Source organism: Arachis duranensis, chromosome 4 (assembly GCF_000817695.3).
Source record: "Arachis duranensis cultivar V14167 chromosome 4, aradu.V14167.gnm2.J7QH, whole genome shotgun sequence".
In the NCBI taxonomy this organism is placed as follows: Eukaryota; Viridiplantae; Streptophyta; class Magnoliopsida; order Fabales; family Fabaceae; genus Arachis; species Arachis duranensis.
Window position 1 is genome coordinate 119,061,815 of NC_029775.3, and position 17,855 is coordinate 119,079,669.

Sequence of the window (17,855 nt, forward strand, 5' to 3'; positions counted from 1 at the left end):
AAATTAAAAAATATTAGAATCATCATAATTTATTATTTTTAGTCATTATTTTTGTCCTCAAATATTCCCATAGATTACGGATTTCTCTATTGCTATTCCTTATTAGCAATTGCTTTAAAGATTGTAGTTAAAAATATCATAAGCAAAAAATATATATATTGAAAAAAAGACTTATATTTTTAATGTATTCAATATATAAAAAAATTTAGAAAGTTATGACTATCATCTTCTTAACATATATTTTTATACTTTTTAGCTAAATTCATAAAAAAATTCTAGATTTATTTTTTCTCACCAAGGGAAGTAAAATTTGGAATTGTATTCGAAAAGAGATGTGGTCATGATTCATGAGAGTCAAACGAATTTGGAGTTTTAAACAATGGAAATATATTTGTTCATAATTATTTAGTATTTTTTTTGTATAAATTAAAAAAATATTTTATTTATCTTTATATCTAATCTATAGAGTATATAGCATTTTAAATAATGTATCACATTTTGATTGCTCCGATAATCTTTGCTTAAGAATTTGTGATGTATATTTTTATTTGATATTTTTCTTCATCAACGTTCAACATGCTAAACATACTCCAAACGTATATTTTTCAAAATTACTATTGTACTTGTTTTAACATTCAATTTAAAAGACCGTTAAAAATATATATGATGACTAATTTATTTTTCATTGATTTTACCCTTTTTCATATTATTTTTATTCTTTAAAGAATGATTCTTTTATAAAATCTCATATATAAAGAACTAGAGTGTGTTTGCACTTTGCAGTGAATTTTGGATAAGCTTTGAAGGAAAAATCAATCCGATTCTAAATATATAATATTATAATGTATTGCTGTTTAAATTGGATCTGTTTGAATTTTTAAATTTGATCTAAATTATTGCGGTTTGACTCGGTTAAGTTCATTCGATTTTCAAAAAATAAAAGTTTAAAATTTTATTATTAAAAAATAAAAGTAACTTTAATTAAATTTGTTAAACAAATAAATTTATTTTATGTTCACCAAATGCTTATTAAATAATAACATGAATAAAATAAATATATAACAAATCAAACATATTATATGTGCAATTTAAATTTAGTAAATAAATAATAAAAATAAATTATATTTTGTGGTTTGGATTAGATTGGATCGATTTTGAGAAGTATATCCAAAATTCGATTCAATCCATACAATTTATCAAAAATAAAATTAAACCTAATCTAAATTAATACAGTTTAAATCTATTAGATTAGGTGATCAATTTTGTTTTAAATTGATTTGAATTTGAATACCCCTGTAAACAAACATTCCTACTATTGACTTTGAAACTGCTTGCAAGACTTGTTCATTCAACAAGAATCTATAAGTACAAAACACCTTTGTCTCTTGTTCATAATTTCATTTTTCTATTACCCACCAATTTAAATAGTTTTTTTTATTAGGATTTAGTTTTAAAATTGAAAACAAGATCTGTTATATATAATAATAATAGTTTTTTTTTATCCAAAAAAGGTGTGTATCTCTTGCTTGTAAGATGTAATTTTTTTTTTTATTTTGGAACTCAATTATGCTATTGATGTTCTTGACATGGATTTTTTTATGCTTTCTTTTCTTTTACACGTATTGTTTTGCTACTTCAATGTTATAGATATAAAATTTGAGAATCAATAGCAATTTGCAGAGATAAAGATATCACTAAATTAGTAATATAAATTGCTTTGCAAAATAGAAATTAATATAAGATTGAGTTTATAAACTTTAAAAGTGTTATATAATATTCGAGACTTAATTAGAGATCAAATAATTTATTGTATGCAACATAATTAGTTGTGCAGTTGTGTATTTATGTTTTATGTAAGTTATAATAACTATATTTTTAAAAAAAGTTAATTTTAATATTATTATCAAATTTGTACTCCAAATAAATGAAAATAACTTTTATCTTAATTTTCATCAATATGCATACACTATGTTCACATATCATTTTATATACATGTGCTAACTACTATAATCATGCACAAAAAGTTTAATCTTCTGATCACCTTATCATACATGTGAATTTGCACAGCACATAATATTATTTATCTTTTGCTTTCTATAGTTTGTATATGAATAAATGGTTAAATTAATCCCTCAAAAATTAAAAAAAAATTAATTTAATTTTTAAAAAATTTTTTAATTAAATTTATTACTGAAAGATTTTAGTTTAGTCACATAATCCTCTAAACAAAATGTTACTAAACTAAAATCTTTTGAAATAAATTTGATTAAAAAAATCTTTTTGGCTAATTTTTAAGAACCAATTTAACTATTTATTTGTTTCTATATATTTAAATTTAAAATTTGTATATAAGAATATTTATTAAAGTGATATAAAAAATGATACAAATTTTGTCTCTTTTAATAATGATAAAAAGTATTTAAACACAAATTATATTGATGTGAATCTAACTTTGATCAAAATTAATTTTATAAGAGTACATTTATATCATCATTTGTTTGATGACATTAATTCTAACACACACTATTTAAAGATAGGTGAAGACTCGAACGTAGTTGCAGTAAAATCCTCTGTGCTCCTTCTTCTCTTTCCTTGTTTCACTTCATTGTGATCCTCTTCTAGCTGACCTGCAGAGAAGCTCAATCCATGTAAAAAGCCATCATATTCTTTTTTCCTTTTTTTAGGGAGAAAATCCCTCATCACATTCATAGTAGACATTCTAAGAAATCACTCACAGCAAACTCATCCTTCTTTAATCCCAAACAAGATCCATTTTCTAATGTAATGCATCACACCAATTACTCTTGAAAGATAGGGAGCAAGACATCAATTAACTTACAACTTTGATGCATAACGCAACTCTTCCATCACATTAAATTATATGCCAGCAATAAAATGATGCAAATTAAATTAAGTACAAACAATGAGAGAATAGTTATTACTTATTAGTTACATACCTAATTCTCTCTTCTTTTTCTTCTTCTCCTCAGAGTCACTAGGAAGTGGCATGAAACTCTGTGTATACATAATGCTCTTATGATCATCATAAGTATGATAACCAACGTGCACTCTTGATGCATAGGACAACTCTCTTTCAACATTGGCTCTCGCTTTCATGAGACTGCTGTTACCGCTCAATCCAACAAGATTACCATCACTGGAGACGCATAGAGGCTGAAATAAACCTTTTGGATTCTTATACAGAGTCCATGATGTATGCACTTTATATTCTTTCATGATCCATATCTTACCATGGATGCTGCTTTTCACTGTGAAATACAAGGCTAGACACCCTCCCAAAACTATCAACTTTGCATGGTAAGAAATCACCTCCTTTTCTGGCTTAGATATCACTGAAAATCTCTTTTTTGTGATATCAAAGACAAGAATTTGATCATCATTGATATCTTCAGGCAACCAATGAAGAGCCCCATTGAAGAACAACCCAGGATCTCGCCTCCTAGTGGTGTTGTTGGGAAGTGCAACATCAAAGCTCTTCCATGAACTGCTTCTCAGTGAATAGAAATCAAAGTGGTTCTCCTCTCTCTTATCCTTCCAAGCTACAATTACCAAGTAGTCATCTTTTGATTCATCGTACCCAAACCCGGAAAGAAGAGTGATCCGAAGAGGCTTTAAACAATTCCAAGTCTTCTCAAGAGGATAAGAATTCCTAACAATGTGACGATAATACGAAAACGCTTTGTAGGAACCGGTTGTTGGGTTCCATACGGTAAGCGAATAAGGCTCTCTGTGTAAACAAACCAAGCCATTGCAAGAACCAATTACATGAACCCTAGGATGAATTTTCCTCTTCATAGGAGAGAATGGGAGAGATATGGATCCCATGGCTGAATCAGAATTGAGGTGGAAGACTGAGTCAAGGTCCACGATTTCAGCGTATGCATGGAAATCCAGTACGAAGAGGCATCTGCTGGCGGGAAAGCGAGAGTTTTGAAAATGAAATTTTGCGAAGGAGCGATGGTAGATGATACTTTGCCATTGCTTGGAAACGCAGCTGAGATTCCCAAGTTGTTTGATCGAAAGCCTCAGGAGAATTTCTCGAATAAGCTCCATCGGAAGGTCATTGAAGCCATTACTGCTGTGATCTTGATTTTCGGAGCAGTTCTCCGTGTTCTTCCTCTTTGCCATGGTAATTGCTTGAGTCACAAGACTATAACGCAGTTTCAGCTCCTTGGTTTTGACTTTTGACTTTTCGGTGTTTCAGTTTAAGCAGCTTTATATAAAGTAGGTTTAGTTAAAGTAGGTTTAGTTACAAAGTTCCAAGATTTGATATTTGAAATTCAAAATAATGGATTGGATCCCTTTTAATTTTTTTATTAATTAAAAAATATCAATTTTATTGTATTCGATCTTGACTAAACAAAATTTGAAAACCTAATTTGTTTTTTCTATTTACTTTCATAATCCATATAATCCATGAAAAATGCTAATGTGCTTTAATTCGAATGGCTTAAGAATTCTAAAGGTTGATTTATTAAAGTTTTTATTTTTTAAAATCAATTTATTAAAGTCAGATTTTAAAAGATCATTTTTTTAAAAATTATAACACTTATTTTAAATGCACCGTCAGTTTAAATTAATTTTACATCTACATTCAATCAATTATTTTTTTACTTTAACCATAAATCTATTATCTATCTATTATCTATTATATCTATTATCTATTATATCTTTTAAATTTTACAACTAAAATGTGTTACATATCACTTTCTCATTGAAATTGGAATTGAATTTTTCCCTCCAAAATTAAAGAATTTTTCCCTCCTCCTTGCTAATTTTACAACCAAAATGTGCCACATGTCACTTTTTCATTGTAATTAAAATTAAATCTTTCCCTCCAAAATTAAAAAATTCTTTCCTCTTACCTACTAATTTTACAACTAAAATGTGTCATATGTCACTCCATCATTGCAATTGAAATTAAATCTTTTCTTCCAAAGTTAAAGAATTCTCCCCTCATCCCTCTTCTTTTCTCTATCTCTTTCATTCCTTCAACTACTCTATCTCTTTTATATATCATTATTAATATCAATGACTAATTACTAATTTGACAATCAAAATATATAACATGACATTCTTTAATTGTATTAAAATTAAAATCGAAATATTGAAATTGAAATATACATATATATATATATATTATGTATCATATATTACTGTACTATCTAATTTAATAACCAAATGTGTCGCATGACACTCTTATTAAAATTGGTAAAAAATATTTTTCTCCAAAATTAATAAACTCTCTTTCTAAATTATCTTATCTACTTCTCTCTATTTTTTCTATTTTTCTCTACCATTTTTACTCTATATGTAATATTGTAATTTATATTTTATATTAGTAATTTGACAAATCAAAATATGTCATCCAAAATTAACAAATTCTCACTCTCACTCTCATTATTCATCTTTATTTTTCTCTCTCTTTTCTCTCATTCTCTGTATTTTTTTACCTTTCTATTCTACAGAAAATAAAACTAACCAAAAACTATAATTCAAATAAAAAATATTATTATTATTATATACATATTTTTTAATTTTTTTATTTAGTTTTAAATTTTTACCGCTTATCTTTTTAATCTATATTTTTATTTCTCTTCTTTCAAATATTTATTACATATAATTTGGAGAGAATACTAATGTTATAATTAAAAGTTAGAATCAATATTCAATTGTTTAAAAAAAATTAATGTTGAGTTAATTTTATAAACTATCAGTATAATTTTTTATGCTAATATCTAATTATATTTTTATATACATGGAGAAAAAAATATTACTTTTAAATAGCAAGTATAAAAATTAATTATTTCTATTTGTGCAATAGACTTAACACCTAATTAAATATAAAAATATACACATTAAAATGTTTCAAATTTTAGATAACGAATATTAAAATTAATTATTAATAAAAAATTAGACTTTTTCAAATAAAAATAATAACTAAAAATATTATTATTTGATTTTTTATCTACAGAGATATTGGTCTTGTTAGCTAGAGACTTTTGTCAACCTACAACTTTTTTTTCGTAAAGCGTAGTTTGATTTTATAAATCTTTTTGTGTCATGCATAATCTATATATTATCACAACAAAGTAGATCATAATTTTAAAAAATTTATATTCCCATAATGTTATTATGGATAAAAATACTATTAATAATCTAAAAAATAGATAAAATTAGAAGAATTTATAAAAGGTTTTATACTGTTAAATATTAATGTATTAAAATTAAGTTTTAAACATAAATATAAGAGAAAATGACAAATAGGTTTTTGACATTTTTTTCGGATATTTTAGTTCTCAAAAATTGAAAAATACATTCATGGACAAATTTACTCCTTCGTTGAAGTAACTCCATTGGACCCGACAAAAAAGTCTGATGTGGCTTCCGTAGAGCTGAAAAAAGTGCATTATAAAATGTCTAATTTAAAATATAAATAATATTTTTATACTAAATGTTAAAATTTTTTAATAAACATTTAAAATTCGTTTAAAAACTGATGCACTTTCAAACAGAATTTACAAATGATGTTATTTTCGTCCCAAATTTGTAGGAAAAAATTTTTAGCTACTTCGAAGGGTTAGCTATAATAAAAGCATTTAAGTCTAATTATAGACAAATTTGAGATAGAATTAACATTTTTCAAAATGCGTCCTAAATCCGTCTGAAATTATTGCACATATTGAGATGGAATATGGATGAATTATAGTTTTTGTCCAAAATGTATTGCTAATCTGAATGAAAATTTTGGTGCCATCTAAAAAAAATTTGACGCCAAAATTTGGGACAAAATTTAGACAAATTTAAGATAGAATATATTATTCCAATGTCTCCACTAAAAATTGTTCAACATTTGTCTCAAATTTGTTCAAAATGAAAAAGTCATTCAGACGGAACAAATTTTGTTTAAAATTTTCGTCCGAAAAAATTCTATTTCTAGTAGTACAAATACAAGCCACCAAACTTTTCTCATTCTGTCATATTCTAGCTCCTTAAAGTAGTTTTTTAGATAAAATACATCTAATTTATCCACGTCAAGATCACTCAAACAGCTTTTACTATTAGGATAGTAATCTACTTTTTTGTCAACACCTTTTTCAAAAGTTTCTCCATGATGAAACATAATATCCAAAACTTCATCCATCTGCAACATTTTTAAATAAACTAATTAAAAACATGCAGTACTAACAGTGTATCACAACTCCACATGAATAATATTAATGGAAAAAAGATCATATTTCATGCATAAAAAAACAGAACGAATAAAATACCACCCTAACATAATAACCACAAAAAATCTAACAGCATAATAATCTCAAAAAATAACAAATACAAATGAAATCACATCAAAAAATAACTCAAATGAGAAATGATCAATGAGTATCCATATTTTTTTTCCGTCGGTAACAATATTACTAACCTCGTTTATACTCATGATGCTGGTACCCTCTACTTCAGCAGCTTTCTATTGTTGGCGACCTTTCTTCTTGTGCTAACAAACTCAGAAAATTGTTAATGGGAAGTGCCCTATTGTCATGACATTTTCTGAAAGAGGAGGAGATAAAATGGTTTAAGAAAAAAAAAAAGAAGAAGAAAGAGTTGTAAATGATCACCCTTATCCAAGAAATCTTTTAATATTCCCTGCATAATAATACAATGCCTTTTTTTTTTTCATTTCGCGCCTACAAACAAAATGATGTCGTTTTAGACGTCTTACGTGATAATAACAGTGCTAGGTCAGCGTTTCACTTGTGACTCACATCGAAATTAGGCAAAGAGATCGGTATATAGTCTGAAACTTAAAGAGGAGGATACATTTAGTGCAATTAAGTACTTGTTTGGATACTATTATTTTGATAAAAAAAAATAAATATTTTTTCAATGAAAAAATCTTTTATACTTTTTAGTATGTTTGATAAATTTCTAATAGTAAAAGTAAAAGTATTAGAAAAATAAAAATATCTTTTTTGAAAAAATTTCAATTTATATTTTTTTTAAAATTTAAAAAAAAAATATTTTTCACATAATAAATAAATAAAAAGTACTTTTATCTTATTTTATTCAAACATAAAAATTTTTTTTACGTAAAATATACAAATATAAAATTATTTTTATTTTTGTAAAAATCTTTTAAAAAATAAAAGATATTTTTCAAAAATAACATCTAAACAAATCCTAAAAAAAGGAAAAACAACCTTGGTATACAGGCCGAATCTAGAAGATCACCTTAAAAATTTACCCTAATTTTGTAACTTCGTATAATTTTGGGTTATAATAGTAAAGAGTAAATGGAAAAAAAATTCGACGTCAGACTCTCATATCCCCTATATATTGTTGCATATAACTATGCTAAATCCCCCTCAAAAAAAAAAAAAGACTACTCAAATTTTGACTTCTGGAATCTCAGTTTCAGTTTAACTTGGAGATACCTACCGTCTTTCTTGGCTCTATTTTGAGTTTTAGAATTGATTCATTCAAGATTGAAGCTAAGTGGTGCGATCCAACAATGGAGCAAAACAACAACAGCGGCAAAAGCATCAACGACATGCTTCCTCCAGAATTGATAACTCAAATCTTATTGAGACTTTCCGTCAAACACCTTGGGCGCGTCAAGAGTGTTTCCAAGTTTTGGAACAATCTCATCTCCGACCCCAGTTTTGCAAAATCTCATTTTGAACTCTCTCTGGCACCCACCCATAGATGTATCTTCATCCCAGAAGTTACAATTGATCATCGATCCATTGACCTCGATGCACTATCTCATGCTAATTATGCTGACGCTGCCGCTGCGACAATAACAAAGATTCCTCCTTATCCTGATTATGATGATTACATCGTTCTTGGATCATGTCGAGGATTCATAGCTTTATACCAATACCCACACTTTTTCGTCATATGGAACCCGTTAACCGGATCCCACAGAATTATTTCATGCCATCATATTGCGAAAATTGACGATATGGCTACTAATTGTTATTACTCCTTTGGCGGCGAGCTTCTCTTTGGATTTGGGTACTACGCAACCAGAGATGATTACTTGGTAGTTTTAGCTTGGAATGATGAAAAGAACTCCTTGAGGTCCAATTCTTGGAGTAGTTTTAAGGAGGATATTATTCCTGATTAACTAAAGAGGAGGAAAAAGTGGGCACCTTCGTGTTCTTTAACTGGGCTATTCATTAGTTGAATCATGATGGTGATTATGATGCTATTGTTACTATTCTTGTCTTTGATACTAGCAAAAGGAAGGGCTTTTTGGAGATTCCTGTGCCAGAACAAGTAGGAAGGTATTACCCTTGCCATCTGACGGCACTGGGAGGGTGTTTAGCCTTGTCTTATGAAAAAGATGATGATAATTATGATAAATCTGTGATATGGGTGATGAAAGAGTATAATGTGCAGTCTTCTTGGACTTCCTATGAGATTCCTAGCAGTTACTTTGAGCCTGTGTGCTTGTCTGAGGATGGCGATTTTATAGGATTCGATGAATCAGATGGAATCTCGAAATATAATGTTAGAGGAGAGCTGCTCCTGCGTTTAGATCGTCCTTGTGATCAGATTGGGTACGTTTTGTGTACTGTTTATACAGAGAGTCTCTTGATACTGCCTAATGATGGCCCTGAGGAGAAAGAAGGGTATGTAACATTGTTCTTTCATGCTTTGCTTTGTGCCATTTTAGCCCTGCTAATTTTGCTACATGCCATTATGATGGATGAAATGTTTTGGTTAATCCATGTCTACTATAGTGAATTTACCAGTTTACTCATAAACTAATATTTTCTGCGGGAGTTCATCAGTTAAAGGGACTGAAGAGAGCACCAACTTAGCCACTTGATTGTTGTTTTAAGATAAGGTAAAGTGGAAGAAGTTTCAAGAAACTTTTGTATATTTGTTTTTGAGTTTTCTTTGAAAAAGAATTTCATTCCATATATGAATGTTGGAAACTAAAGGACATATAGACAATTCAAATGGTGCAAGTCATGTATTACATGCAGTATCTTTTGTGAATATGCAATAATAGTACTACTAATAGTTCTTAAGTCTGCTTTAATTTTCTTTCTCTTCTGCTATACATGCATGATGAATGTAGCTTTCCGATTTTCATTTTGCATTGAGATCTCTATTAAGTCAATACATATATTATGACACAATGATTGGTATATATGCTGTGTAGAACCATGTATATATTATATAATATCATGTTACTATTTGTTAGGTGTTTTAATTCTTGATATGGATATATGATGAATTCTAAAATGTTCGTTAATGGACAATATATACAAAGATGCTATTTAGTCTTTTTTTTATCTCCGCGCTTTTTCGGTCTAGAATCTTTTTACAAAGTATGGAAATTTTGTTATAGAACACAAGTTTTTACACCTTTTTTATATAGTATATAAACTTATGAATATAGTATAGTACAAAATTTTTTTCATATAACACAAAAATAAAGAGAAAGCGGTGGTGGCAGCGACGACAAGAGACCACGGCAGCGAGGATGACAACAACGCTGAAGAAAGAAGCGAGCAGAAGGAGATAACAAGGAGGAGGAAGAGGAAGAATAAGAATAAGCAATAACAACACGTACTTACCGAAAAGAATCTCGCAAGACTTGTTTGGAGACATGATTTAAAAAACGTTTGGACATCTAACTTTATTCCAATTAATAAAGTAATTATTATTATTATTATTATTACGATGATGTAGGTAGAAAGGAAAAAACTGAAATCAAACACCTGTAGAAGAAAACTAGTGACAAAATTATAAGGATTAATCTTTACATATAAGTATTTTGCACTTACAAGTTTTACAAGTTTGAAGATAACGAAATCCATAAATGCGTTGCTTATGTTAGGTGCCTCTATAACAAGACTTTTAAATTAATCCAAATCAATTAACGCGAATATATAACTTCCATTTCTAAAAAATTTTGGTTTCCTTTTTCGAGTTTTTTTACCAAATTTGTTCGATCTCCTTCGTGCGTTCTCTCTTTGCCTTTTCATTCGTTGTTTTACCTGCGTTTATCACTGGTTTCTTTTTCGTCATTTACGTGCGTTTCTCTCTCTATGTTCTTGCTTCGTTTTTTCAATTTTCATAGTTTTTGAAATCAAGTTTTGAAATCGTTTTGAAGATAATAGAACTTCAGAAATACACCCAAACGATTATAGAAATACACCCAAAAGATTACAGAAATACATCCAAACGGTTACAGAAAGGATTATAGAAATACACCCTAACGGTTACAGAAATACACCCAAAGGATTTAAGAAATACACCAAAACATGGGGGAGACAGTATATTTCTTCTTGAAATCTTTTAATGTTTTGTTGGTTAAGGATGAGATACATGGCAGAGACAGTCTAAAAAAAACCTTGAAAAATAGTAAAACAGTACCTTGAATAATGTTTCTTCGTTTTTCTGGTGATTTTTGATAGAGATTTGTATCTTTTTCTTCTTGATTTCTTTTACTCTTTGCGAAGAGTTGAAATGTTTCTGCAGAATCGTAGTTTGTTTTAAATGTCGTTTGAATCTTAACGGTTTGCGTTTTGATTGAGGAAGAAGAGAAAGAGTGCGACATAGTAAAGGTGTTGTGGAAGGGTGATTAAGACGCTTCTCGATTCTAAAAGAATGGTACCCGTGTTTATTCTAAATGCACATAGTAGAAAAAAGTTAAATGGACAATCAAATCTAATAATACTAGATACAATTCTCAAAAGATGTTGTATATAATAAGCTATTTACACTATCTAGATGTCTCTGAATTTTAAGTGTTCATATTCAAAGTAAAGGAAAATCATCATCATCATATCGTCATCATATGACAAAACAAACTCACAAACCAAAAAACAGATAAAGTTTCATGAAGCTACACATCTTCCAGCTAAGTTTGTCGACCAAACATTTTAGTTACAATTGGAATCATGTTCTCCAAATTGGTGCCCTCTTAAATCTCTTTCCAGTTTGGCACTTTTCAGATTGGTCTTGATTCGTATCTGTAAGAAAAAGCAGTTCAAAACATCATCCATATATTAGACATGGTAAAAGTAAAAGTATTGGGAAAAAATATCTTTTTTGAAAAAGTTACAATTTATATTTTTTTTAAAAAATTAAAAAAAAAGATATTTTTCACATAATAAATGAACAAAAAATATTTTTATTTTTATTTTATTCAAACATAATTGATAAATAAAAAGATTTTTTTATATAAGATATCCAAACATAAAATTATTTTTATTTTTATAAAAGATATTTTTTAAAAGTGACATCCAAACAAATCCTAAAAAATGAAAAATAACATTAGTATACAGACAGGATCTAAAAGACCACTTAAAAAATGGTAGATACTATTAGTGGCGGAGTTTAAAACAAAATTTTGGGGGAGGGACAAATAGAAAATAATTGTCAAGATATTTTTTATATAAACCCCGTTTAAAATAAGTTCGTCTAACCTCATCTCTCTAATTTGGGTGATATTGTCAAATTTGAAGTCGTTTTCCAGGGTCCCGTTCTAAAGAATTAAAGTCAAAATCATTAGATGCAACTTTTTGAACTTTGAAGGTTGTATCTTACTTTCTTTGTGATTCATTAAAGTAGAAGAACGTGTTGATATTATATAAAAAATTAAATTAAATAAATAATAAAATATAAAATAATATTAAATTAAATAAATTAAAATACTTAATTTTTTATATTTGAACTCAAAGGTAGAAGGAGTGTTGCTTATTGAATAGAGAGCTGCAAAATGCGAATACACTCAGTTTAGTCCAAATCCAACATGTTTTGAATGTTTAAAACTAAAAACTATTGTACAATAAAAGTAAGAGATAAAAATTAAACTTGGGCACTTTTAGTCATAGTAAAGTATTTGACCCAACAAAACTATTTTTTATTTTTTGAAAAGGTATTACTAATTTTTTTATAAAAAGTTTGGAGGCTATGGCGCCCCGTTATCTCAACTAAGCTCCGCCCTTAGATACTATCATGAAGACTTTATAATTATCTTCATATAAAAATATTTTCTTTTGACCTTTAGACGATGGATTGTAGAGTTAGATTTTGATATATTCTAAAAGTGTTGTCTTTTGTTTAAAGTGTGGCTAAATAAATAAATTAAATTTTTTAACAAAACATCTTTATAAAAAAATATTTTTGCCATTTTTATTTGAATAGTTACCTTAAAAATTTGGTGATTTCTTCCAAACCCATGGCAATTTTGTGGGTAAGTTACCCTTGCTCATGTGTCATTATCTCAGCCATTGATCAAGTAAAATTTTCAAATTTGCATTAATGCATTCAATAAATATGTTCACACTATATTGTATTTTATAGTATTTATATTATAGCACATAACGTATTTATACTATGTGTAATGTGCAAATTATTGATTTTACAAATTCCTTCCCAAATACTAAAGAAATCAAAATCTTCCCCAAATACCATTTGAATGTCTACAACTTCTTCTACCTCTCAAAATACACTTCGAAGGAATTACTTCTTCTTCAACCTCAATGCTTCTTCTACCCTTCTTTCAACTGCTCCTTCTTCTCTACCCTTCCTGTAGGTGATGGGTGTGATTTTTCCGGCGACCCACTCGCAAAATCTTCCCCAAATACCCCTGTAATGTCCACTGCTTCTTCTTCTACTACCTCACTGTTTCTTCTACCCTTCCTATAAATGATATAGTAGAAATTATAATTGCAAATGTTCTCCAATACACTATATAGTATGTATATACTCTAATTAATGTAGTATCTACTATGGTATATGTTCATTAAAACTTTTGTTATAACCAATGAATGCATTAATGAAAGGTTGAAAATTTTTTTGATCAATGGGTGAGATGAAGACACATAAGTAAGGATAACTTACCCACAAAATTACCATGGGTTTGGAAAAAATCTAAAAATTTACCCTAATTTTGTAACTTCTATAATTTTGGGTTATGATAATAAGAGTAAATTAGAAAAAAAAAAAATCGACGGCAGACTCTCATATCCCTTGTATATTGTTGCATATAAGTATATAACTATGCTAAATCCCATAAAAAAAAGACTACCCAAATTTTGACTTCTTGAATCTCAGTTTCAGTTTAACTTGGAGACATCTACCTTCTTTTTTGTCTCTATTTTGAGTCTTAGAATTGATTCATTCAACATTGAATGGAGCAAAACAACAACAGCAGCAAAAGCATCAACGACATGCTCCCTCCAGAATTGATAACTCAAATCTTATTGAGACTTTCTGTCAAACACCTTGGGCGCGTCAAGAGTGTTTCCAAGTTTTGGAACAATCTCATCTCCAACCCCAATTTCGCAAAATCTCATTTTGAACTCTCTCTGGCACCCACCCATAGATGTATCTTCATCCCAGAAGTTACAATTGATCATCGATCCATTGACCTCGATGCACTATCCCATGCTACTTATGCTGACGCTGCCGCTGCTACAATAACAAAGATTTCTCCTTCTCCTGCTGCTGCTGATAACGATTCTGATCCTGATTATGATGATCACATCGTTCTTGGATCATGTCGAGGATTCATAGCTTTATACCAATACCCACACTTTTTCGTCATATGGAACCCGTTAACCGGATCCCACAGAATTATTTCATGCCATCATATTGCGAAAATTTCCGATATGGCTACTAATTGTTATTACTCCTTTGGCGGCGAGCTTCTCTTTGGATTTGGGTACGACGCAACCAGAGATGATTACTTGGTAGTTTTAGCTTGGAAGGATGAAAAGAAGAATCAAGAAGGCCACTTTGATTTCTTCTCCTTGAGGTCCAATTCTTGGAGTAGTTTTAAGGAGGATGTTATTATTCCAGACCAACTAAAGAGGAGGAAAAAGTGGGCACACTCGATGTTCTTTAACGGGGCTATTCATTGGTTGAATCATGATGGTGATTATGATGCTATTGCTACTATTCTTGTCTTTGATACTAGCAAAAGGAAGGGTTTTTTGGAGATTGCTGTGCCAGAACAAGTAGGGAGGTATTACCCTTGCCATCTGACCGTATTGGGAGGGTGTTTAGCCTTGTATTATGATAAAGACGACGATGATTATGATAAATCTGTGATATGGGTGATGAAAGAGTATAATGTGCAGTCTTCTTGGACTTCCTATGAGATTCCTAGCAGTTACTTTGAGCCTGTGTGCTTGTCTGAGGATGGCGATTTTATAGGATTCGATGAATCACCTGGAATGTCGAAATATAATGTTAGAGGAGAGCTGCTCATGCGTTTTGATCGTTCTTGTAATTAGATTGGGTACGTTTCGTATAGTGTTTATACAGAGAGTCTCTTGATACTGCCTAATGATGGCTCTGAGGAGAAAGAAGGGTATGTAACATTGTTCTTTCATGCTTTCCTTTGTGCCATTTTAGCCCTGCTAATTTCGCTATATGCCATTATGATGGATGAAGTGTTTTGATAAATCCATGTCTACTATAGTGACTTTACCAGTTTACTCATAAACTGATATTTTCTGCAGGAGTTCATCAGTTAAAGAGTTCATCAGTTAAAGGGACTGAAGAGAGCACCAACTTAGCCACTTGATTGTTGTTTTAAGCTAAGGTAAAAAAGTGGAAGGAGTTTCAAGAAACTTCTGTATATTTGTTTTTGAGTTTGCTTTGAAAATGAGTTTCATTCCATATATGAATGTTGGAAACTCAAGGACATATAGACAATTCAAATGGTGCAAGTCATATATTACATGCAGTATCTTTTGTGAATATGCAATAATAATACTACTAATAGTTCTTAAGTCTGCCTTAATTTTCTTTTTCTTCTGCTATACTTGCATGATCAATGTAGCTTTCCGATTTTCATTTTGCATTGAGATCTCTATTAAGTCAATACATATTATTACACAATGATTGGTATATATGCTGTGTAGAACCATGTATATATTATATAATATCATGTTACTATTTGTTAGGTGTTTTAATTCTTGATATGGATATATGATGAATTCTAAATGGACAATATATACAAAGATGCTATTTAGTGTTTTTCTATCTCGGCGCTTTTTCGGTCTAGAATCTTTGTACAGAGTATGGAAATCTTGTTATAGAACACAAGTTTTTACACTTTTTGTATATAGTATATAAACTTAAGAATATAGTATAGTACAAATTTTTTTTCATGTAACACAAAAATAAGGAGAAGGCGATGGTGGCAGCGACGACAGTGACAGCGGCAGCGAGGATGACAACAACACTGAAGAAAGAAGCGCGCAGAAGATATGACGAAAGAGGAGGTGGAGAAAGAGGAAGAATAAGCAACAACAACGCGTACTTACTAAGAAGAATCCCGCGAGATTTGTTTTGAGACATTATTTAGAAAACATTTGGACATCTAATTTTATTCCAATACATAAAGTAATTATTATTATTATTATTATTATTATTATTATTATTATTATTATTATTATTATGTAGGCAGAAAGGAAAAAACTGAAATCAAACACCTGTATAGAAGAAAACTAGTGACAAAATTACAAATGCACATAGTAGAAGAAAGTTAAATGGACAATCAAATCTAATAATACTAGATACAATTCTCAAAAGATATTGTATGTAACAAGCTATTTACACTATCTAGATGTCTCTGAATTTTAAGTGTTCATATTCAAAGTAAAGCAAAATCATCATCATCATATCATCATCATATGACAAAACAAACTCTCAAACCAAAAAACAAATAAAGTTTCATGAAGCTACACATCTTCCAGCTAAGTTTGTAGACCAAACATTTCAGTTACAATTGGAATCATGTTCTCTAAATTGGTGCCCTCTTAAATATCTTTCTAGTTTGGCACTTTCCAGATTGGTCTTGATTCGTATCTGTAAGAAGAAAGCAGTTCAAAACATCATCCATATATTAGACATTGTAAAAGAACTTAAACCCTTAAAATTGCTCAATTAAAGTCAAGACATTGATTAATTCCCTAAAGCATTACGTACCCTTAGCTTTTTCTTCTACTCCTTCCCTTCCATAAAATCATCAGGAAGAGCCAATAAACTCTCAGTATACATGCAAAAGTCATTCAAACCACAAAATTTGCCACAACTTTGGAGCATCTCTCCATTATTAACATTATATTTTGCCAAACATGATTTTAACATATCAAATCCAATGATATCCCCATCATTGGATAAGTACAAAGGCCTAAAGAGAAAACAAGGAATCTTGTATGCTGTCCAAGATGACTGCACTCTATATTCTTTCATAATCCATATGTCGGTTTTCTTGTCAAAATTTGAAAAACAAATGGCTAGGCACCCTCCCAGTTCCACAAGAGCCCCAGGAGGATGGTAATTCGTCATTATTTCTTTAGGCACAGGCATCTCCCAGTAATGCCTTTCAATCATATCAAAGACAAGAATAATAGAACCACCAACATCCATACCTGTACCAAAACAAGGGGCAATCCACCAATGAATAGCCCCATTGAGAAACAATCCAGGCAGCGAGATAATTCTTTTCTTTAAAGGGTCATTTGGAAGTGTAACCTTAGAATTCGTCCATGAATTGGTTCTCAAAGAAAATAAACCCAAGTAGTCTTCCATTTCTCTGGTATTCTTCCAAGCGAGAAGGACCAAGTAGTCATCTTCTGATGCATCGTATCCAAAGCCAAACATAGCAGAGCGCTCGAGAAGCTTCCGCATAGGACCATAATTCTTGTATCCGATGACAGCATGCTCACATGAAAATACTCTGTGAGATCTAGTTAACGGGTTCCATATGACAATATAATGTGGCTCTTCGAATAGAGCTACAAAACCCCTGCATGAATTGAATACTAGAATCCGTCATCTGATTGGTTTTCCTT

The 17,855-nt window shown here is 29.8% G+C and overlaps 3 protein-coding genes across 5 annotated transcripts in view; 1 reads left to right on the top strand and 2 right to left on the bottom strand.

Moving 5' to 3' along the window:
- Positions 1-2,523: 2,523 nt before the first annotated feature.
- Positions 2,524-3,846, bottom strand: LOC107486212 (F-box/kelch-repeat protein At3g06240-like). Its single transcript, XM_021141732.2, has 2 exons — positions 2,958-3,846; positions 2,524-2,627 (listed from the first exon to the last, which is right to left on the bottom strand). The coding sequence occupies exons 1-2, from the start codon at positions 3,844-3,846 to the stop codon at positions 2,524-2,526; spliced, it is 993 nt and encodes a 330-aa protein (XP_020997391.2).
- Positions 3,847-9,190: 5,344 nt separating this feature from the next.
- The window catches only part of LOC107486495 (F-box/kelch-repeat protein At3g06240-like), an 11,495-nt gene continuing 2,830 nt past the window's right edge, over positions 9,191-17,855 (top strand). Inside the window, exons 1-3 of one of the 3 annotated variants that reach the window (XR_008008196.1) lie at positions 9,191-9,305; positions 15,014-15,361; positions 15,513-15,786. Coding sequence is in view for 2 of the 3 variants with exons in the window: in XM_052260030.1 (XP_052115990.1) it covers positions 14,178-15,284 (1,107 nt within the window). In the remaining variant the exon portion in view is untranslated. Of the gene's footprint in view, positions 9,306-14,088; positions 15,362-15,512; positions 15,787-16,150; positions 16,424-17,855 lie in introns of those variants that run through there. The other 2 variants (XM_052260030.1, XM_016107049.3) reach the window with 2 other exon arrangements.
- Positions 17,002-17,691, bottom strand: LOC127746718 (F-box/kelch-repeat protein At3g23880-like). The gene has a single exon (XM_052260736.1). The coding sequence runs from the start codon at positions 17,689-17,691 to the stop codon at positions 17,002-17,004; it is 690 nt and encodes a 229-aa protein (XP_052116696.1).